Source organism: Lissotriton vulgaris, chromosome 8 (assembly GCF_964263255.1).
Source record: "Lissotriton vulgaris chromosome 8, aLisVul1.2, whole genome shotgun sequence".
NCBI lineage: Eukaryota > Metazoa > Chordata > Amphibia > Caudata > Salamandridae > Lissotriton > Lissotriton vulgaris.
Window position 1 is genome coordinate 487,113,157 of NC_141696.1, and position 23,503 is coordinate 487,136,659.

General features: G+C 47.2%; 1 protein-coding gene across 1 annotated transcript in view; it reads right to left on the reverse strand.

Annotated features, from left to right (window-relative positions):
• The window catches only part of UXS1 (UDP-glucuronate decarboxylase 1), a 226,566-nt gene that overhangs the window by 68,568 nt on the left and 134,495 nt on the right, over window positions 1–23,503 (reverse strand). Inside the window, exon 10 of the mRNA XM_086934303.1 lies at window positions 919–1,038. Within this exon, the coding sequence (XP_086790429.1) occupies window positions 919–1,038 (120 nt within the window). The remainder of the gene's footprint in view (window positions 1–918; window positions 1,039–23,503) is intronic.

The following is a 23,503-nucleotide window of genomic DNA, read 5'->3' on the forward strand; positions in this document are numbered from 1 at the left end:
CTTTTCTTAATGCAGAGACAGGAATTTAAATTGATATGGCCTGCTACAGCCCTATGTTTGAGTAGGTTGTATTGCACTGGCAACGCATTAAAGAGGCAAGTCAAGGTTTAGCTCTTCTTTACCCTCACCAGATCTACAGTCGATTTGAAAGGATAAGGAAAATGTCTCCAGAAACCACTGTAAAAGTTAAATATGCATTCCTGGCAACTTAAAACCTTAACAAACTAAGACATTCCCATGGCCCTGTTTCTACAGAATCAAGAACGGCCAGTTGGTCATGTATTCAGCAATAATACAAGCAGCTTATCTGCAAGAGATCAATTTACAATGACAGTAACATTCAAAAGCAAGGCACCTTAGGGCTGATTTAATACATGCATCTCCATAAGCAACACAATGAATGGACATCTAAGTTAAGCAGCTTTAACTGTTTCTCTACATGGTCGAAGGCATAGGCGACTAAAAATCAACTTCAACAAGTATCTGTGAGCCATTTACAAGAAGGGACACAAAACACAGACTCAATTCTAATTCTTTAAACTGAGTTGCCCTAAAACCATCACATGGATTAATTAATGTGGACGAGGTTGAATAATGAAACACTGTAGAATGCTCATTCAGCGAATGCATACGCTTTGATGTTTACATGTTAAATATAGGGGACCTTTAGTTGTCAGAGAAAGGAGTGCGTCTGTTGAAATGTACAGAAGCAGCTTAATTCGTCTTTTTCCAGACAATTTATTAGACAGCAACAGCAAAGAAACACCCAACTTAAGGCAATGATGCAAAGAAAATGTCAACACTTTTAAATTTAGCAGGATATAAATTTGTGAGACAAGCACACCGTGGATGAAAGAACACTAAAAACTTTGGAACACGAAGAGTTAAAATACTGGGAGAGATTCAGACAACACGTACCGTTAAGGGTTCTCCCTGGAGAGCCTGAAGGATGAAATTACTAACAACCCGACCATCGTTCATGTGCATCCGAGGACCGAAGGTGTTGAATATTCTGGCCACTCGCACTTCCACTCCTTCCTGAAGCGGGGAAAAACAAAGATGGCAGCCATTAGCACAACCAAAGGGTTATCCATCAAAGTCGGTAATAGATGAAGGCTATAAAGCAAATTCTCAAACGCTCCTCCCTTATTGAGTCTGGCCACAAACCGCTTTAGCAACGAGTAGGCCTCTTGTGGACACAAAGCATAAAACATACAACATACAGAAAGGCTTCAGGGGTGCCGCCTTTAGGGGACTGCTTAATGGGACGTCAGTCACGTTTTGGATTCGCTTGCAGAATTTAACGGATGTGCGCATTCTTTGTGGCAGTTGTGAAGTAAGTTGGGGATGGGTAAGCAGTCCACAGAGACAAGCATCCATTTGGTAATCTGCACAAGCTAAGCAGTTATACCACCAGCAGGTAAGGTAGGACGAATGCTTCATTAAACCGGCATGCGAACAAATACCTCAGCCATGATCGGAAGCGGCGCTCCCAATCAAAGCAGGGGGCAGCCGCCATATTCTCATCTCTTCCACGCACAACAGGCAGCACAATATGGCGTTCTTGAACGAGAACACAAACACAATCCATACTGGCCTGTGTTAGCGACAGCCCATGCACCATCTCCCTTCTATGAAGAATGGTCAGGATAAGGGTGGGCAATGCAGCAGTGCCAATCTGCCATGCTGCCTCAGGCAGCCACTCAGGAATAAGGCTCGGTAGAGACCAAGCGCCTACGCGTGGGGAAGGATCATTTGAAACGCAGGAGCTGGTTATGTCTTAAGTAATAATATTGTGAGGTATCTGAGGGCTGGGCGCAACAGTCTGGAACCTGCAGATCATTCATCTCCTAAAGAGTGCATTAGGAGCAAAAAGGACAAAATAATATGCTAGAGTCTAGAATATCACTTTGTAATTAAAAAAAACTAGACTTTGAAAAGCTCCTCTCATTAAAACTTCAATTTTGACGTATTGTTTTTAATTTGTGAATCAAATCATTTCCATAATTTGTGGACCTGCTCGATGCATATGTATGTGTATGTGTGTAATGTTTTTAGGTTCAAATCATATAAACTCCTTAGGCGGTGGCCCGAGCTTCCAGTAATGATTCACTGGGTGTCCACGAAAGTCAAAAGCTAAAGAACCACTGACATAGACTAACAGTGACAAAGCATCGAGAGGTAGTGCCAGGGAAAGGAACTTGGGTTTACAACATGTGCAGAAGTTTCTATCTACAGCAGAAAAGGGACGTGATTCACTTTAAATACACAATAAAGAAAGAAGCAGCATCTGCATTATCAACAAGTATTTGCAATGCAATCGGTCTCGCCTTTGGGACTTTATATTTATTTAGCTATGCAGCACATTAGCCTGGGTGCTGAAACATCTACGGTTCTTTAACATGGAGGGATAGTAAGCACCAAACTGCTTAACACACCAGGTTATGGGAACACATGTAGAGAAATATTGCCTTTCTGCAGGAAATGGTATAGTCCAAAGCTCTGTTTTTAATATAAAACCAGGGCCTTCGGTGGTCAGATCACTAAAAATACAAGATTTGAAAAAAACACTATTGTCTACGGGTGCTCTTGGAAGACAATTTCTATGGACTGGAATCTAGAGAATGCTAAAGTCATTCTGGTATTTTACTGACCCCTGCTGGTCATTTTCTATCAGGAAAGTTAGAGGCAGTTGCCAGAAAAAAAATCAAAATAAAAAGTCCCTCAGCAGAAAGCAATTCTGGTATTTTACTGACCTCTACTGGTCGTTTTCTATCAAGACAGTTGGTTAGAGGCAGTTGAACAGAAAAAAAAGTCCTTACGCGGAAGCCAACAAGAACTAGGGTTGATCTCCAGAGCCCACAAAGTACATACACATATAAGCATATACTAAAGTATAAACATGAGGTCTTGAATTCTCAACCTAAAAAGAGAAGGACACTTGGACATCATCCACAGGACTGAACCATCGGAGGTTCAATATGTGGACCAAGGAGCCACTGAAATAAACCAGATTAGCTGATTATCCATGAATGATCCAATGAACTTACTTGGGCAAGAAACGTGCATTATTTTTGTATTAATATAGTGCAGGAGAAAAGACCAATTTCATCCTTGTGACCAGCTAAATACACATGCAGTGTCACAACCCTAACAAAGTTGTGGCTATGCTATGTGTATTTTCAGGGCCGGGGGAACATTTACGTTTTAGCTTGAAAGGTTCTACGCAAACGCTAAAATAAAATTCAGAAACTGTTAGAAAGTGTCATTTCAAACATGGATTTGACCTCCAATGGCACATTATTATATTAGTTTGATATTATCCACCAATCTTCAGTCCTCTGTGCATTTCAAATACATTTAACAGTGGAGTATTTGCACGTGAATGCTGGACTAAATGCTGGTGACTGAAAGTATAATATTAATGATAACATTGTTCACAGCTTTTTAAATATATTTTGGAACTGAAAGACAATGTTCTGCTATGAAAATGTGTGTACCGATACTTGATTCAAGGTCTAAACCTTCAATAAAAGAAAGGAATAGAGAGCGGACCTCCATTTTTTACTTGTCCCATTGTTCTGAGCAGTGCCTAATTTGTGAAACACCTAAGTGTCAGGGTCTTCGTCAGGAAGCTACTGGTGCTTGCTCCACCCATTGTTCCTGCTAGGCAGCCAATGCCAGGTGGCAACACAATTCATTACTAACCATAAAACGCCTGTAAATATAACAATTCAGAATATTCCATGACCCAAAGCTATAAGAATGGCTTGGGTGGCAGGTATTAGTCATTTTTAATGTATGCTGCATTAATAAACAAATGCTGCTGTGCTCATCTCCAAATCAGACAAACAGTGTCACCATGTGGCAGGCTGTCAAATGTGTTGGTGTTGACAATTAAGTGCCAGTGCCGAAAACCCGAACCCGCTGTCTCAAATTAAGCACTGGTTCCAAGAGGTGCAGTAGTATAACACATGGCTTGTGAGGATGAAGGAGAATTTGCAATGAGCTGTCATCAAGGTTGCACAGTCCTAGCCCCTCCATACCATAACCCCTGAGCAGACAACATCACCGGGGATTCAACACCTGTGTGCGGATGCTGTCATCTCTCTTCGTCTCCGCATGTAAAGGACACCTGCTTACGCCTCCGTAATTGCTTTCCACAGAAAAAATATCCAAGCCAAATTTAGCCATCCCCCCGCTGCCCTCCACTCACATCATGGGCATTATCGAATATGCTACTTACCAGTATGCATCTGTTCTTGGCATGTAGGGCTGCTGACATTCATATCTGTGCATAGATCGCCGCCTAGTGTTGGGTCCGGATGATCGCACATTGTTGTCCTGGAAGAGTCTTCGAAGTATCACGAGATAGGTGGCTCCTCCCCTGGACTACAGTGCGCATGGGTATCAACTCCATCCCCAGATTGTTTTTAGCCATTGTGGCAAAGATGGAGTGAAACTATGTGAATGATGACCATGCTAGATTTGTGAAAAACTGCAGCCACTACAGGCGCCGGGGAGGAGGGCAGGCGATATGAATGTCAGCAGCCCTACATGCCAAGAACAGATGCATACTGGTAAGTAGCATATTCGGTTCGAGGCATGTGGGCTGCTGAATTCATATCTGTGCATAGAATACATAGCAGTCCCTCCATTAACGGCAGCCGCCTGTGTCAGCCGCAGCAGTTTGGAAAAGTGTTTTTAGAACAGCCTGCCCTAAAGCTGCCTGCTGTTTGGAGTGCACATCAACACAGTAGTGTTTTGTAAATGTGTGTGTGGTAGACCATGTGGCTGCTCTACATATGTCTTCTAAAGGAATATTTCCAAGGAAAGCCATGGAGGCCCCCAGCTTCCGGGTGGAGTGGGCCCTCGGTGGAATGGTGAGAGTGCGCTTGGCTTTCTGATAGCAGATCTGAATACATTTAACGATCCACCTGGCTATACCAGCCTTGGAAATGGGGTTGCCTTTATGTTGTGGCGAAAAGGCAACAAATAGTTGTTTAGTCTTCCGAAAATCTTTGGTCCTATCAATGTAGTACATCAAGGCCCTTTTGACGTCAAGTGTGTGGAGCATCCTCTCCGCAACTGACTCTGGATTTTGGAAGAACACAGGTAGTTCTATAGTCTGGTTGATATGGAACTGAGAAACCACCTTAGGAAGGAACTTGGGGTTAGTGCGAAGCACCACCCTGTTGGAATGAATTTGAATAAATGGCTCTTGGATAGTTAGTGCCTGGAGTTCACTAACTTGTCGTAGCGACGTAATCGCTATAAGGAAAGCCACTTTCCATGACAAGAACTGAATCTCACATGAGTGCGGTGGTTCGAAAGCGGGACCCATCAGCCTGGTGAGGACCACATTTAGGTTCCACTCGGGAGCTGGTGGTGTCCGCGGCGGAATGACTCGTTTGAGTCCTTCCAGAAAGGTTTTAATGGCAGGCACTCTGAAAAGTGAGAGGTGCTGTCTGTTTTGGAGATAAGCAGCCATTGCGGATAGATGTATCTGAATGGAAGCATAGGCCAGATTACATTTGTACAGATGTAAGAGATAACAAATGATGTTTTGAATAGATGCATCTAGCGGGTCAATGTTGTGGTCCGCACAATAAATGACAAACCGTTTCCATTTCGCCGCATAGCATGCTCTGGTAGTGGGCTTTTTTTGCCCCTCTGATAATGTCCATACAGTCAGGAGGTAAGTTGAGGTAGCCAAATTCTAAGACCTCAGGAGCCAGATCGCCAGGTCGAGCTGTTGCGGATCTGGATGCTGAATGTCGCCATGGCTCTGCATCAAAAGCTTGGGTGTGAGGCGCAGCCTTTGATGCGGTACCACGGACAGTTCCAGAAACGTGGTGTACCATGGTTGGCGAGCCCACGTTGGAGCAATAAGGATGAGAGTCATCGAGTGCTGCCTGAGCTTGCGTGCCACCAGCGGTATTAGAGGTGCTGGGGGAAAAGCGTACGCAAATTTGCCTGACCAGTTCATCCATATCGCATTGCCCTGCGACTGTGGGTGTGGGAACCTGGCGGCAAAGCTTGAGCATTTGGTGTTTTCCTTTGTGGCGAACAGGTCTATCTATGGATGACCCCACCTTAGGAAGTATGGGTGGAGTACAGATGGATGCATCTCCCACTCGTGCATTTGGTGGCTGTACCTGCTGAGCAGGTCCGCCATCTGATTGTCCTTGCCCGGGAGGTGTTCCGCCATGAGGAAGATGTTCCTCTGAATGGCCCACTTCCACATGCTCTGAGCCAGATGAGAACTGTGGAGAGTGTGTACCACCCTGCTTCTGGATGTGGTACATGGCAGTCATGTTGTCCGTCCGGACCAACACAACCTTGTTGCACAGATGTACCCTGAATGCTTTCATTGCCATGAAGATAGCCATCAGTTCTAGAACGTTGATGTGAATCTTCTTTTGCTGTGGAGTCCATAGTCCCTGCACAGTGTAATGGAGTACATGAGCTCCCCAAATCTGGAGAGAAGCGTCCATTGTCAGAATGACCTGTGGCACAGGCTCCTGGAACGGTCGTCCCTTGCAAAGGTTTTGTGGATTCCACCAATGCAGAGAGTTTTATGCACGACCGGTTACCAACACTAGGTCTTTCAACTGTCCGTGAGCCTGAGTCCACTGATGTCCCAAGCACTCCTGAAGCGGACGCATGTGTAGTCTCGCATGCGGGACTATGGAGATGCAGGAAGCCATCATGCCTATCAACTGCATGAACACTCGTGCTGGAAGTGAGTGTTGAGGTCTGAATTTCTGTATCAGCGATTGAATGCTGCTGACCCTCACTGAATTTGGCTGTGCTGTGGCTGCCAGAGTGTTTATGGTCGCACCCAGATACTGCCGTATGTGGGCGGGTTGCAGGTGGGACTTTGGGTAATTCAGTGAGAATCCCAGATCGTGAAGAAGGTGAATGGTGTGGGACATGTGGGCGGCACACTTTGCCTGGATTAGCTAGTCGTCCAGATAAGGGTAGATGTGAATGTTTTGCCTCCGTAGGTGCGCCGCCACAGTCGCCGGGCACTTTGTAAACACCCTGGGTGCCGTGGTGACTCCGAAAGGTAGAACCCTGAACTGGTAATGCTTGTTTTGGATGGTGAACCTGAGGTATTTTTTGTGTGACGGGTGCAGCGGAATATGAAAATACGCATCCTTCAGATCTAATGATGCGAGAAAATCTCTGACTGAGCAACGGTAGGACTTGCTGCAGCGTTAGCATGTGAAAGTGCTCCGACAGAATGTACTGATTGAGGGGTCTGAGGTCCAGTATGGGTCTGAGGGACCCGTCCTTTTTTGGTATCAAGAAGTACAGTGAGTAAACTCCTGTGCCTCTTTCTTCCACAGGCACGAGCTCGATTGCCCCTTTTTGCAGCATGACGAGTACCTCCTGCTGCAATAAGTGCAAATGCTCGGCGGACATAGGACGGTGTCTTGGGGGTATGTTGGGTGGAGTGGATGTTAACTCCAGACAATAACCGTACTGGATAAGCTGTGTGACCCACCTGTCTGTGGTGATGGACTTCCAGACTGGCAGGAACTGTTGAAGTCTCCCCCCGACAGGTGTTTTGTGATCGGGGGGCAGTGACAAGGCGTCACTGTTTGTTAGTGGTGGAGGATCTGGAGTTGTTGTTTCCACGACCTCGGCCTTTGGCGCTGCTTCCACGATATCCACCCCGACTTTGCTTGGTGTATGTGGTCTGCGTGCCGCCTTTATAGTACTGTGTGGTTTGCTTGAGCGACGAAAAGAACCACCCCGGAACTGCTGGGACTGTAGGGCCCCCATGGACTTGGCAGTTTCAGTGTCTTTTTTGATTTTTTCTAAGGTGGTGTCCACCTCTGGGCCAAATAGATGATCAGGGTTTACTGTCTGATTGAGAATGGTGGTCTGTATTTTCGGCTTGAATCCGGAGATTCTAAGCCAGGCATGTCGTCTCAGCATAACACTAGTGTTAACTGCTCTGGCCGCGGTGTCTGCTGCGTCCAGTGCACATTTGATAGAAGCATTAGATATGAGCTTCCCTTCTTGGATGAGCATCTCATCTGCCTCTTTGTATTCATCTTTCAGGTGCTGTAACAGGGTCTCAAGTGTGTCGTAGTGTGCCCTGTCATACCTGGCTAGAAGAGCCAGAGTGTTTGAAATGCGCCAAATATTGGCCGCTTGAGCTTCCACCCTTTTCCCCGATGCCTCAAACACCTTAGATTCTTTATCTGGGGGAGGAGCATCACCAGTCGTTTGTGAATTAGCCCTCTTCCGGGCGTTAGAAACAACAAGAGAGTCCAACGGCAACTGTCCTTTGATGTAAGTAGGGTCACCAGGCGCCGGTTTATATTTTTTCTCAATCCTGGGGTTTATCACCCTGGTTCTTGTAGGCTCCTTAAAAATTTCCCCAGCATGCTTCACAACACCCTTCAACATAGTCAGGGTCTTGACAGTCCTCTCTGAGACGGAAAAGGTGTCAAAAAGAAAGTCTACTTCAATGGGGTCAGCATGGAGCTGGAAGTCATGATTCTTAGCTGCCCTTTCAATGAGGGCATTAAATGCAGCCAAATCCTCAGTGGGTGATGTTTTTATAGCATACATTTGAGTGTCTGGGGTAGAGTGAGGGTCACCTGGGTCAGCAGCAGCTGCCCAGGGTTCATTGGTATCATCTGGATCAGTGTAGACCGGATAGCTGTATTCATCATTATCACCTTACCCAATGTCCACATCCGAATAAGTGGGTGAGACATCTTGGCCATGTGGAGACACCGGTTCTACAAGAACGGGCGTCGAAGTAGAGTCCTTTTTCTTCTTCAGTGGAATTTTGTAGGACTCCATCGGCTGTTCCGGGGCGATTTTCCGCTTATAAAGGGAAAGTCTGCCTGTTTCGGCATCAATAAAGTGTTCCTGTTGCTCTTCCAACAAGGATTGTCGATGCTTCATGGCCGGGACCGCTGTTGTGGACTTCGGCACCAAGGACGCCTTCTCGGGCACGTCAGTGGTTATCTTAGGGGCGAAAGCCTTTAGCACCACTTTCGGCGGCAGCGTGAAGTGGATGGGCGTTGACGTGTTTTGATGTTTGTCGGCAGGCTTCGAAGGTGGAGGATCTTTAGGCCCGACACCCGAGGCCTTGTCCTTGATGCACTTTAGGGAGTCTACCACCTGCTTCGAGAATGAGGCGGACGGTTGCGTCGACTCGACTGAATCCTTCGAGGCACCCCCAGACGTGGACTCGTGGGCCGGTCCGCTTTTGGTCTTGTCGACGCGGAGGTTCAAGAACCTTCGGATCACTGAGTCTTTTGTCGGTGTCGACTGTCTTCGGCGCCGATTTGTTCGGGTCGACTGCCTTGACCTTTGCCTTGGGCGCGGTAGACTTCGTCTCGACGCCCTTGAGCTATTTCTTCGGGTCGATAACGGCCTTCTGCTTTGTCGGTGCAGACAGGTCCGAGGACTCCGAGCCGACCAAAGCAATACGCACTTTTGGTTTCGATGTAGGCACCAGTGCTTTCACTTGCGTCGAGACCGGAGCTTTTACTTTCGGTTTCGATTTCGCAGGTTGCGGCTCCATAGCAATGTCCGAAGGCGGGGCCGTAGAACTTATTGGAAGATCTTGGGTAAGGCCTAGTGGCGATCCCTCGACCTGAGCCTTAGGCAGCGTTTCGGCCCCAATGTCACTTTGAGTTAGCTCCTCGCTCGAGCTATCTTCCATGGCCCCAAAGGCCCCGTCGTCGTCTCCTACCTAGTCGACGATTCTTTTGCTTCGAGTATTTCAACATCCTCGTCGGAGTTGGAGTCAACCTCCGACGCGGGATTAGACAAGTCCTCACGAGCTTCCCGGTCAGCTCCATCATCCCCGGCATCGAAAATGTCCACAGGCGCCGGTGCAGTCTGCTGGGCCTTCTGGCGCGCAGCGCGTCGATGCAGAAGAGTCTTCTTGGATCGAACACGGGAACAAGCCATGCAGCTGGCTTCATCATGATCCGGCAACAGACACTTGTTGCACACCGGGTGGACGTCGATGTGGGGATACTTTGAGTTGCACACGGGACATCTCTTGAACGGGCTCCGTTCTACAATAGTTCGTCGATAAGGCCTCAGGCGTCGACCGGGCCTTCAGCGCCGAAAAGCACGCGGCTCTCCTGGAAATCCGTCTCAGAACAGAGCTGGAAATAATCGGGCCCCTAACGCTAGACTATACAGACGAAAAAACTAAAGGCCTTTTGGCCTTAAGAAACTTTTATATCGATTGAGACTAGAGTGAACCAATATACATCCGAACCCAATGGCGGAAAAAAACAATCTGGGGATGGAGTCGATGCCCATGCGCACTGTAGTCCAAGGGAGGAGCCACCTATCTCGTGATACTTCGAAGACTCTTCCAGGACAACAATGTGTGATCATCCGGACCCAACACTAGGCGGCGATCTATGCACAGATGTGAATTCAGCAGCCCACATGCCTCGAACCTAAAGGTACAGCACAATCTCCACTCTCCTCCACTCACTCATTCATCCCAAACCCCATACCACTACTATGATCCCCAAAATATACCTTTCTGGACTCTTCCCTACTTTACCTCGTCTTACATCATCTCATTCCTCTTTCTACTATTCCTTTACCCCAAAACAAGACTTTTTAAACCTTTCCCTCTGACTTTTCCCCCTCCACCTCCCTTTTACTCATCCCAAGTCTCCTCCAACTGCTATGAGCTCCAAAACAAAAACAAACAAAAAATGTTCTAGGATCCTCCCTCTTCTATCCTTTTCAATCCAAATAAGAGACTAACATGGCCACCACTCAAATTACTTTCATATTTCACTATACTAATTCTCCACTAATACTTCATGGGTTTTGGAGTAGCCTGCTCCTCACCGAAAAAGCACTTCAGCACTTCATCAGGGGTAGCAAACGCTATATATATGCAAACCCTTTGCCCTCTTCTATCCCTCCACTATCCTCTCCAATCCAAATAACGGACTAACATATCCCCCACTCAAATTACTTTCATATTTCACTATACTTGTTCACCACTAATCCTTTATGGGTTCCGGAGTAGCATGCTACTCGACGAAAAAAGCGCTTTGACGCCTCGTCAGGGGTCGTAAGCACTATATGAATGCAATTACAATACAACACAATCTCAGAAATGGTGCTCTTTGGAACAGTCTTGCCCTTCTTTGCCTCAGCAAACCCAATAAGGAGCTGATCGTCCATCCTGTGGGGTTTGGTGCAATCAATATTAAAGAGAGCAATTTTAGAATCTAGTCTATGGAGTCACTCCTCTTCCCTGGAAGGGGAAGGCAGGGCTCGAAAGCTTTCAGTGTGATACTTTGGCCAACATAGAACAGGATCTACCACTTTTGGAAGTAAAGAGATTTGTGTTCGGAGGACAAACTTATCCAGCAAAAACTGTTTATGGGAGGTTCACTGAAAGCTTGTCGACCCTCCTGGCTGATGTAATTGTCACAAGAAAGACAGTCTTGATGGTAAGGAGCTCTAAAGGGCAAAAATGGAGCAACTCAAAATGAGTACACATAAGAAAGGTACGAACAAGGTTCAGATCCCATTGGGACATGACAAATGGAGCAGGAAGAAAGAGATCTTACAAATATTTAAGGAACCTAGTCAGATCGGGTGACTTAAAAAGAGAAGGTTGATACAGCAGCCACAGGAAGGCTGAAATGGCAGACAAATAACCTTTGACAGTACCCCGGGCGAGACCTTGACGGAAAAGAGAAAGAACAAACAACAAAACCATTGACAGAGGTGCAGCAAAGTGATGCATCTGGCGTGTGAAACACCACAAACCTTTTTCAAAGACAGGCGTAGATGTATTTGGTGGAAGGAAGCTTGACTGCAAGAACAACATCACAAACTAATGTAGGGTGATCAAACACCTTCGACTGTCGCAGCTCAATCTTCATGCATGAAGCAGAGGGGTGTGCTGGTTTGGGGGCAGTACCCTGTCTTGATGCAACAGGATGTCCTCTCGAAGGGGAAGCCTGATCAGAGGAGCAATGCTCAAGCTCTCTGGACACTACACCCTCCGAGCCGAATCTGGGGCTACTAGGATGACTTGGGCCCAGTCGGCCCGAAACATCTTGAGAACTTGGGGCAGTAGTGGTATTGGGGGAAAAACATACACGAGTCCTGAACTGCACTCAAGACAAAATGAATCTTTGAGTGAGAGCGGCTTTGGAAACTCCAAAGCGCAGAAGTGAGGACATTGTGCATTCTCGTAGGTGGTGAACAGATCGAGCAAAGGCTTGCCCCACTCTAGAAACAGAAAGTGTGTTCCCTCCGGATGCAGACGCCATTCCTGGTCAGCCAGCAGCTGAGTTTATCCGCCCTGGCAGTCTAAAAACCAGCCAGGTGCTGAACAACCAGGAAAATGTGCTGGTGATCCAGCCAGTTCCAGAGGTGCACAGTCTCTTGGCACAGGGTCCACGACCCCACTTCGCCCTGCTATTGCAATAGAACATGGCAGTGTAGTCGACAAACCTGAACAAGAATCCCTTTGATGGATGGTAGGAAGGCATTCGATGTTGACGGATCGCTCTAAGACACAACAAATTGTTGTGGAGCTGTGACTCCGCTGGAGACCTGAGTCCTCTGATCTCCACCTCTCCTACATGGCCGCCTCAACGCTGAAGTGAAGCTTCTCTTACCACTGTGAGATTGGTTGGGGGAAGGAAGAGGGGTCTGCTGATGAACCAATCACAGTTCTTTATCCACTACTTTTGCAGTGCTATCCGATACCTGGACCAGGGCGAAGAATTTCCTCCGATTCTGTGCCCACCGGTACTTCAGGCCCCAAAGCAGAGCTTGAATATATGCCAACAAGCATGTTTTACCAGCAGGATGCAGGAGGCCATGAAGCCCAGGAGCCTCAGAGTCAGTCTCATCCAAATCCATGATAGAGACAAACATCGGTGTCATCGCCTGAATATCCCAGACTGGGTATTCTGGAGGATAGACCCAAAAGTGCACTGTCCCGAATGGCTCAGATGAAATGAACGTCTTAGAGGGAGTCATGTGAGACTTCAGCAAGTTGATGGAAAACCCCAGCGAAGGTAGGAGATACGCTGTAGTCTGCAGGTGGTAGCCGACTGCCTGGGGAGAGCCCCCCTTAACAGCCAGTCGTTGAGGTAGTTAAAGAGACTGGTGTGAGAAATTAGCCTGGCATATGATGTCCATTAGTTCCAGTGGGCACCTTGCACCAGTCTAATCGACCCTTATTGATTGTGGTTGCAAAGTTAACCTTATAGAAAGCTATCCTAGTGGTAGCATGAACCAGCAGTCTTCAGGCTAAGACTTCAGTAGGCGAGTTAAGCAAGTTGTTTTACCAATTATAATCCCTTGAGTACCAAATGAAAGGACACCACACAAGGTGCATATCAAATATATATGTATTTAATCTTAACACAACCCCTCTGCACTCTTTATGAGGTCAGAGGTAAAACTACAATACAAGTCACACAGTCAATATACGATAAGTTGCACAGTATACGTTATGCCCTAGGGGCCTCACAAACCATATACTAAGAAAGTGGTTCAAGAACCACGAGAGAATTAGAAAGCAGGCCTGGGGCATCGCTGGGGCTATTCTAATCGACCAAAGGTTAGGAAGTAGAAGGCCCACGGGAGACGCGTGCAGTGTCTAAACACAGGCACGGGTTACCATTGATTTTCTATGGAGATCGTAAAAGTTACAAATATACAATTTAAGGACACTTCCGGATGGACTAGGATGGAACCCTTTTAAACTAGGACACTTCGAGAGTCAAGACCCACAGGAGCACCGAAGTACTTGTGTTACCTCACCCAGGGAATCCGGGTGCATAGGTGTCTTTTCGTGTCGGGTTTCATCGTCGTTTTCTATGTAGAGCTGCAAAGCAGTGCTGCAGGCAATCAGAGGAAAAGTGTCCGGGTGGATCGAAGATCTGAAGAACCTGAAATCAGAAGGGACAGAGTCTGGGTCAAAAGCCAGTGACCAGGAAGAAACCAGGAAGGAACCAGGCGATGTCTGGTGATTTCAGGTGAAGTAGTCGAACTTGTCTCTTCAGCCACGAGGTCCAGGAGGAATCAAAGATGACCAGGCGCTGGATTCGAGCTGTCCCACGATGGATCTAGTTGACTGCGGTGTCGGTATCCAGATTGGATCCAACAAGCCTTGGCAACCGCAACCCAAGCAGGATGTCGAGATTGGCTCTGTTGCAGACCAGCAAGGTCTGTGGCGCTTCTTTTCAGGGAAGCTAGAGCAAGCCTGGAGCAACCAGGAGAGCAAATTCAAAGAAAGGTCTTCAGGGGACTCACTAGCCAACGGACTAGGAACCGGAAAGATGTGTCTAGCTCAAATACAAAAGCGGGGCCCACGGAACACTCGCGGATTGTGGGGGCCTGGATATCTCGTTGAAGGAGAGCATCTTGCAGCTTGCAAAATGCAGGATGTCCAGGAGTTCCAGTCCCACGTCTCTAGTGTCCACCACAGGTCTCAGCTTTGCTGTGGATGTGGGTCGGAGAAGTCTGGAAGTCCAGTTCCTGTGTCGCAGATTCTTCGGGATCCGGCGGAAACCTTGAAAATGCACACCGGCAAAGTTGCTGTTGGTGCCTGTTTGAACAGGGTGGTCACTCCTTGACCACAAGGGAGATATCTTCCGTCTTCAAGTCAGAATGGAACGTCGAAGGTCCAGGCTAGGTCTTTCAAAGATTCATCCAGGGTAATCTAAAGTCCTAGGGACACAGCTCCTATACTTAGACTAGGGATGGGGACTGGACTACCTGGGTAGGTCCCTCGTATGGGTGGACCTGAGAAGGGGGTGGTTACACCCCTTCCCCTTTGTCCAGTTTCGCGTCAGAGATGGGGCTGTGTGCCCCAGCAACCGGTTTGAACTGGGCTATGCATGGAGCACCTTGTGTGCCCCAGGCAGTGTCTAGAAGCATTCACTGAATGCAGCCCTCCCTGCCCAATACACAAAACCCCTGTCTGGGGAGGTGCCAGCACCTCCCTGGACAGGAAAACTATTGTCCAGGCCCCCCCTACAGGAGTTTTTTCCAGTAGCAGGAGGTCAGACTCGTGTCTGTGGCATAAGCGTCCATTTTGTGATGCTGAGGCTCTGTTTAACTTTAACCAGGTAAAGCAGTAACTACATGTCTTCTCCATCTAGAAGGCTACCCCCGCCGCCAGGACTGGGGGTGGGAGGGGGGGTGGGGGGGGGGGGAGGGGGATAGTATTCCAAAGACACCTTACACAACATGTTTTGATAAAGCCAAACCAAAGTTAGCATTAACCGCGAGGATTATAATGCACTTAAGAGTAGTATATGGTATGGCTATATCAGAGAACAGCTAGAAGGAGAGGGTTCTGAAACCTGCAGAGGGGCGCAGCTCATGCTAGGGCACCCTCTCACATAAAACCAGGCACTCTGCCTCCAGGATTGTCGAGGCCTACCATAGGAGATGCTTACAGGTGTACATGTGTCTGTATATAACGGTAGATATAGGTATACTATATCTAAGTAAGGAGTTATTACACCACCTTACCCAGGCTGTGTGAACAGACCTGTGGTGTCAGTTTGGAAGGCAAACCAGGAGTGGTATAATACATGCTGCAGCCCCTGGTAGGCCTAAGGTGCACCTATGGTACACTATACACAGGCTCACAAGGGTGGCCCAGTAACCAATCTGGTATGTACCTAAAGTACATGGTATCAATTTAGAGAGATAACAGCTGGGCTGTGGGTCTGATTAGCAGGCCCACAGCCACACACTTTGGGCAGCATAGCTTTCACTTTCTGGCAGAGTAAAGCGAGATGGTCATCCTTCAGCTGTTCCTGCTCTGGTGGCAAGTGTCCAAGAATGGAATGGAGTACCCCTTCTGCATTATCTGGAGCACCCACCAGTCCAATGTAACCATTGGGACAGGTGATGTCTGATCCTGCCCCCTACAGGATTTGTGTGTGCCTATTGGAGAGCATACTAAAGAGGTTTCAAGGTTCCAGCAGCTAAAGGAGAGGGGGTCCGGGCAGCTCGCAGGGCATGGTGCCCACGTCCTCTTTAGGCTCAGTGGCTCCTCTTCGACAAAAGGACTGGGCTGGCTGTTGTACTGGGTAGGGCTGGCATTCTGAACGCCCAAAATTACACCTGCAGTGGCCTTGTACGGACTAAAGGACTGCTAATGCAGCTGGATTGAAAAGAGAGAGGGGCCCAAAGATCGAGGGGTGAACCTACTTTGGAGGAAAGCCCATCAGCCTTCTCACTGAAGAGGAGGAACCCATCGAAGGGCATGCCAATCAATGAATGAACATCCCCGGAGAACCTAGTGGACCGTAAACAATCGTGTCAGTTAAGCGCCACTGTAAACGCCATGGAAATCTGCGGTGTGAAGTCCATACTGTGGAAGCATCCTTGCCATCCAGTAAAGCCTGGTTAAGGATCATATGGTCTTTCTCAGGCAGCCTGGGAAGCAGCTACGCAACAGAATCCCACAATGCCTAGGATTAGTGGCCCAGTAGGCATGTGGTGTTCAAACGCAATGCAAGGCTGGAGGAAGAAAATAGGACCTTCCCGAAGGTATCCAGCCTCTTGAATTCCCTATCCGGTAATGTGGTAGGGAATGACCTTGAGTTGATTTTGGCTTTGGAGGCCTGAGCCACCAGGCTCTGTTGGGAGAAGTGCAGGGAAAGGAAGGCAGAGTCTCCTGTGGCAGGACAATGCAGTTGCGCAATTAGGTGGTGCACAGCAGTCCCTGTGCAGTGGTTAGCCCAGGTCCCAGGAGAGTGTCGGTGAGGGCTTTGATAAAGGGCAGCAATGGTTCTGGGGTGCATGCCCTACCTGAAGTACCTTAGTCAAGACATTTGACTTTAACTCAACAGCGGGGAGCTAAAGGTCAAGGACATCTGCAGCCATGCGTATCAATGTGGAGAATGACGCATATTCCCCCGCAGTCTGACCTGGAGGGGACAATGTGGTGAAGTGTTAAGACTACTAGCATAACCTAGCTCCTTGTACCAGCTTTTGTCATTAGCAAGATCCTCCTCCAAAGGACCATACACCACCTTTTCATTGGGGGGAGGGGGGGAACCTTTGGCGGCGTCGTTCCGGATTCGGGAATGGATCCTGAGGCCTCGTCTCTGCTCCATGGGGCCAGAAGATGCGCCAGAGGGAATCTGAGGCCCAAAGTTGGCATGCATAGCGTCATCAAATTCCCATAACTAGGCAAGCATTGCCCAGTTGCTGGGAATCTCCAGGTAGCGCAGGGCGGGTCCTGACACCAGCTCTGCATGTAGCAAGAGCGGAGCTAATAAGCACAGGGTCAGCTGGGTGAAGCCAAAGTACAGTTTGACGACTTCTTGCACTTATCTGATTTCAATAAAGAGGGCTTGGATCTTGAAGATGATCATCTGTGAAAACGACTCCTAGTCCAGCCTCGAGTGAATCCATGAGAACAAGATCAGGACAGTGAACAATGTTGAGCCTTCTGATGCGTCACCAGGAGCTGCAGGGCCCGCTCGTGGATCGCCTTCAGGTGCATGGACTTGCAGGGCGTGCAGGCCTTGGGGTCGTGTGCCCAGTTCCCAGGCATCAGAGACAAACCAGTAGGGGATCAGACACAGACATCGGACCGGGACAATCCCCAGAAGGCTCAAATCCAGATGGTTCCACAGGGGACATGTCCCTATTAGACTGAAAGCAAGAAAATAAAAAAAACAATGTTTGACAAAAGTAAAAAAAAAAGCCAACCAAAATATGTTTGAGGTAGCTCTCTGGATCCAAACTGTTGGTGCAGAAAGAAAGAAACTGATGTCAGCTCGCTGGAGTGGACCTAATGAAGGCACCACAATGTCACTTCTGGTGCAGAGCCAATCCACAGCATCTACTGGCACGCAGAGGTACTGCTCAAGATTTTCCAGATCTAGTCTGACGCCTGGGGAGTATTCTAAAGTGAGGAATCTTCAGTTAAAAGTTTATCAGATTTTCATTTATACCCTGCTGATTCAGGCTAGCAAGACGGAGAGGTGCTGAAATAGAAGGAAATCTAGGATTTCTGTTGATCGATATTTTGGCTCTGAAGAACCCATTTCTTCGCTGGAATCACTAACACCCACCAGTATTTGTTCTCAAATTTTCGATCTCTCTACACAGATTTTACTAAGAGCTCTGGTAAACAACTCAATGGGAGAAAAATGTATTTTAGAGTTGGAGTCTTGCATGTGCATTCTGTTAGGGAATGTGATCATAAGCGATTCAATACATGTGTGAGGCCAACAAGACTGAAGAAAAAGTTGCAACATATAGCTGCTAACTTTTCTAGACCTGGGAGTAGTTTGACTCTTCAATATCATCTACATTCCACATTGCTAGTGATACACGAACCTGGGCAAGATAATGAAATACAAAATGACATACTATTTTGCACTACTTTCGCTACAACCACTGTCTTTACGTAGGATATCTGTCTTGCTTTATGCCAAAGTCTTCTAGTTTGATGTTTATTTTCTCCATGTCTGCACATATGTCTTCATTGTGTTAAACATTGGTCTGGTTCAATTTTTGCCTTTGTTACCTGGCACGGAGTATAAAGTGTTATGTTCTTGCTACATACTAACTGCATCCTTCTATCACTGAGACCTAACCCCCCACTATCCCTCTGTTCTATTATACTTTCACTCATGTCGTTTGTCAACTGAACAGAATAAACCTCAGCCTAATCTCCGTACTGCTCATACTGTGATGCAAATTCCTTTGAATGTGGCGGGCTTGCCAGAGGGAGTTAATGAATGGAGCAGAAGCAGTCAGTCATTCAGATCACCTAGAGCAAACCAGTATAATGCTGTTAAGGCAGCCACTGGTGGGCAAACAGATTGTACAGGCACAAGCCCAGAACGAAATAATGAGGAGCTTGGGACTCATGTCCAATTGTGCTGCCAAAAAGAATATGGTGCTGCCAGAGGCCATCTAAAGGTCAGGGCCAGTATAATGTAACCAGGACAGAGCAGATGACCCAGTGGGAGCCTCTGGACAACCTCAATGGAAAGTCGAGTGGAGCTTTCTAATGAAACCTCGAGTTGCAGCATAATCCCAAATAATTGCTTTTGGTGCTTTGACTACCTTTAGTTCCCTAGATATTTTACCATTTAGATTACTGAGTTTTTCATCTATGAGGACCCCCTCCTGTTAGCTAATTAATGAGAATAGGTGGCAGAACTCTTCAAAATTATGTTCAACTGCCACTGCTCACTATGACTACCACATCGTTCTTTATTACTGACAATTCCATTTTTCTTTTCGCTATGAACTCATGGTTTGCAATCAAATGCCCTGGTTGGTTTCCTGAATACATCACTTTTAATAATTTTGCATTAAACTGTGCTGCCTCATTGAGTGAGCAAAGTACTTTGGTAGAAAATTATAAAGTTCATAAAAAAACAAAAGGAAAAGAAATTCAGCAACGGTGCCTCAGATTGGCCCCAGTGTAAGGCCGCGAAAGGCAGCTCTGACAGAACCCAAAAAGAGAAGTCCAGGAGGAACTGTAGCTCAGAGGAGCGAAGTTACAGGAGGGTTAAACAAAAGAGCGTCACTGAAGTCTAGTAGAGAACAAAAAAAGGGTTGGGAACTTGTTTGGCATCATAGCAGCAGAATCACACTCCCTACCAGCTCCTGTCCCTACCCTGGCTGTCACACTGAGCAAGACGTAGTAAAATGCTCACCATAGGACAGTGCTTGGGCCAGAAAGTTACCATGGGATAACCCCAGCGTAAGGCACAAACTAAGGGATCTACTGGAGGCTTCAGAAGGCAGTCTATGCGTGCTTGAAAAACAGACCACCACCAATATAAGACCAGATACACAACTCAAGCTCAAATCGGGCACACAAGCCTATGCGTACAGTGGAAGACACAAAATCCACTTTGGAGGAAAAAAAGTCTTGTGCTGGGACATTAATGTAACCTCAAGCAGAATCCTCTCCAAGAAGCCCCAAAGTGCAATGCAAGGCCAAGAGGACTAAGAGGGGATTCACAAGGGGGGGTCGCAGAAATCACCAGTTCACACCGAGGAAATTCCATTAGAGGAACTAGATAAATGGCCGAAAATGGCATCCTAGTTCCAGAACCAAGTGAATCTAGCTCAGATGGTCTTTTTATATTTTTATTTTTAAATTTTCCATCAGAAAAATACACAATATTGGCCATACATTTTGTTATTAACTGTTGCAGTAGGGTCAGAAGAAAAACAAAACATGGCTCATTATGAACAATACATTCAGCTATTAATCTTGGGGGCTGGGGCAGGGGATTAAGGCATCCTGCAAAGTAATCTGCAACCTGTTGTCCACTAAAAGCAAAGACGATACTGTGGTTATTTAGTGAGCACATCGTAATCATCATAAATAAAGATCGCTTGATTGGGCATTCCAGCTGTATGCACGGCTATTGTTCGAGTGAGCAAGCTAAGGAGGGCAGCTGGTCTGATCAGGTAGTTACCACTGTCTTTTGCTTAGATGTGTTCAGCTTGAGGGTGCAACCAGAGTGCCGTGTGCAGCTATGCTCTGGGCATTTGCCTAGTGTGAACGGGACCCAGATGTCCTTGGGTCTGGACGCTGGAGGCATCAGCTACCAATACTCTGTTAGCTGTTCTTGGCAGTATGTGATGTCCTGTAACCAGGAGTCTATTGAGGGGGCCGTGATGGCATCCCAGTGCATGGCTATTCGGCGTATAGCTAGCAAGAGCATCATGGCAGATAGACGGCGTGTGTCTGATCATGTTAGATGCAGGAATGATGTTCGAGTGTTCGTGCATTTCCAGTAGTTTGTGTCAGACCCGAGACTCATTTTGAGCATCTGTATGGGGGTGCAATATAATCTAATTTAAAATGGATTAGACGTATATTCTAGTTCGGGGATAAGAGCTCAAGTTGAGAGCAGCGGTAATTCCGCTACTAATCAGTGGTCGCCGAGGCAGTGCGCTGGGTAGTATTGTACAAGCATGTTATGAGTTTTAGAGAATAGGGATTAGTCAGCAAATGCTTGAGTGATGACAGGATGGGCGGCGCGTCAGGGAAAGAAGCGTGTATCTGCTGGCATGTTGCTGTGATTTGGTTGTATGTGAGCAGATCCGATAAGGATGGGGGGGTCTAGATTTGAAACCGGGGGTGCCATGACTGTGAAATCTGGCCCCACAGTCATGTAGAGAAGTGAAAAGAGGGTGGTGTGCTAGTGGGATAGCTTTTTCGTAAAGAGACTGGATGTCTACAAGTCTGCGCAGACCCTTCCTTGCCCCCCTCAGAGTTTCCACAGTGTTGACTTATCTCTAGGATGTCTGTAGGTTTGATATATAGCAACTTGAAGTGGGGTGAGAACGGCGATGTCTTTTTCCACAGCAACGTGAGGCTGAAATGGTGCCCGGTGTACCCAATAGTACAGGAATTGGGCCTGTGAGCACAATGTGTATTAGGTGAGGTTAGGGGCGCCAAGTCCTCCCTGTTTGAATGGCGATGTGAGAAGCTCCCAGGATATGCGAGGTTGTTTACCCTCCCAGAAAAGGGCCAACCTTTGGGAATGGAGATTCTTGAAGAATGCACAGTTTAGTGGTAGGGGTAAGTTTACAAATAAGTGAAGAAATGTTGGCAGAACCACCATTTTTGATACGCGATTCTGCCTGTCAGGAATAGGGGAAACTGGTACCACAGCAACACCTTTCCTCGAGCCAGTTCATAGTGCGCCCATAGTTCATGCTCCAAAGTTCCTGCGTGTCTCGGCTTAGCCAGATCCCCAGGTATTTGATCTGGCCTTGGGTGCATGCCATCGGGATGTCCAATTCAGATTTGGACAAATTTATATTTATTCCTGACAGACCGCCAAAATGTGTGATCTCCCTCAGTACAGGGTTTAGGTTTTCTTCAGGTTTGCTTACATAAAGGGTTACGTCACTCGCATACTTTGAGACTACAAGTACTCAGTCTGTGAAACCCAGTCCTCTAGTTACATGGTGTTGGCGTAGTCTCGCTGCAAGAGGTTCCATAGCTACTGTGAAAAGGAAAGGAGGAGAGGAGACATCCCTGCCTGGTACCGCGTGAGACTGCAAAAGGGGCAGAGATTATATTGTTGGCTTTCAGCCTGGCTGTGGCGTTTGTGTAAGGTACACGTATTAATGTAATGAATTGCATGCTAAAGCCCATTCTGGACAGTACGGTGAATAAGTATGACCATTCAAGTGAGTCAAATGCCTTAGTGGCATCCAGAAAGGCAGCGAGTGCCGGTAGGTGAGGATCTAGGTGATGCAATGAAGTGAAGAAGGTGCCCAAATTATGCATCGTGGAGCACCCAGTGATGAACCCTGACTGATCTGGTCTAACGATAAGTTGAAGGAGAGGTTGAAGCCTGTTAGCGAGGAGTTTAGTGAGTATTTTGGTGTCTATGTTTATGAGAAACAGTGGGAGGTAGGTGTCGCACTGATTGGCGGGCTTGTCTGGTTTTAGAAGTGAAATTATCACTGGTTCACGCATAGATGGGGGTAGAACCCCCTTGTCTAATGATTACTGAAATATTGCGTGGAGCTGGGATGCGAGTATGACTGCATACGCTTTATAGAAGTAAACTGTCAGCCCATCTAGTCCAGGAGCTTTGTCTCCTGGCATGCTTTGAATGGCCTGGTTTAGGTCATCGGATGTGAAAGGCTATAGATATGTGCAGTATGCATCTTCTAGCAAAACTAGTTCGATCGACTTGAAGTATTCGCGCAGCTCTGAGTTTCAACCACTGCCTGTAGAGGTGTAAAGTGTAGCATAGAATTTTACTAGAGGTCAAGACTGGCACATTGTCCTCTAATGTGACTGGAGTTATCGTCTAACAGCTCAAATGTATAGGATGATGTCCGCGGGCATTTGAGTATTAAAGCCAAGGTTCTGCCGGTGCAGTCTCCCTCTCCATAACGTCTGGCCCATGCGTGGTTACCAAGAAAGCAAGTTTCTCGGTGTGCCTCTTCCCCATATTCTGTAACTTTCACCGTAATGGTAGCTAGATGTTTAGGGTCATTGCTGCGATGGTATACGAATTCTGTGCCGCAGATGTCTTGTTCTATTCGTTCCAGGGTGTGCCTGATTGATTTCAGTATCCTCGACTGTTTGGCTATGCATGCTCCTCAGATTATGGCCTTGAAGGCCTCCCAGAGCTTCGAGGGGGACGATACAGATCCCTCATTGAGTGTGAAATATTGTAGTATCTTGGTGCAAACCTCCTCCGGACATACAAGTGTCCTGTGTCCAGTGTCTCAATTGAACAATACCCCAGAGATGTCTGGGGTATTGTTCAATTGAGAAAGGCAAGTGCGTGGTCAGATAGAGTGCGTGCCAGGTGTTGGGTATCAGTGCCCCAAGCCGCCACTTCTCCTGTTGTCAGCCAAAAGTCCAATCTAGACCAGGCATTATGGTACAATGAAATGCCAGTGCCTTCAGCTGTTTCTGGATACCATTTGTGCCAGATGTCTATGAGCACCACTTTCTGGATTATGGATA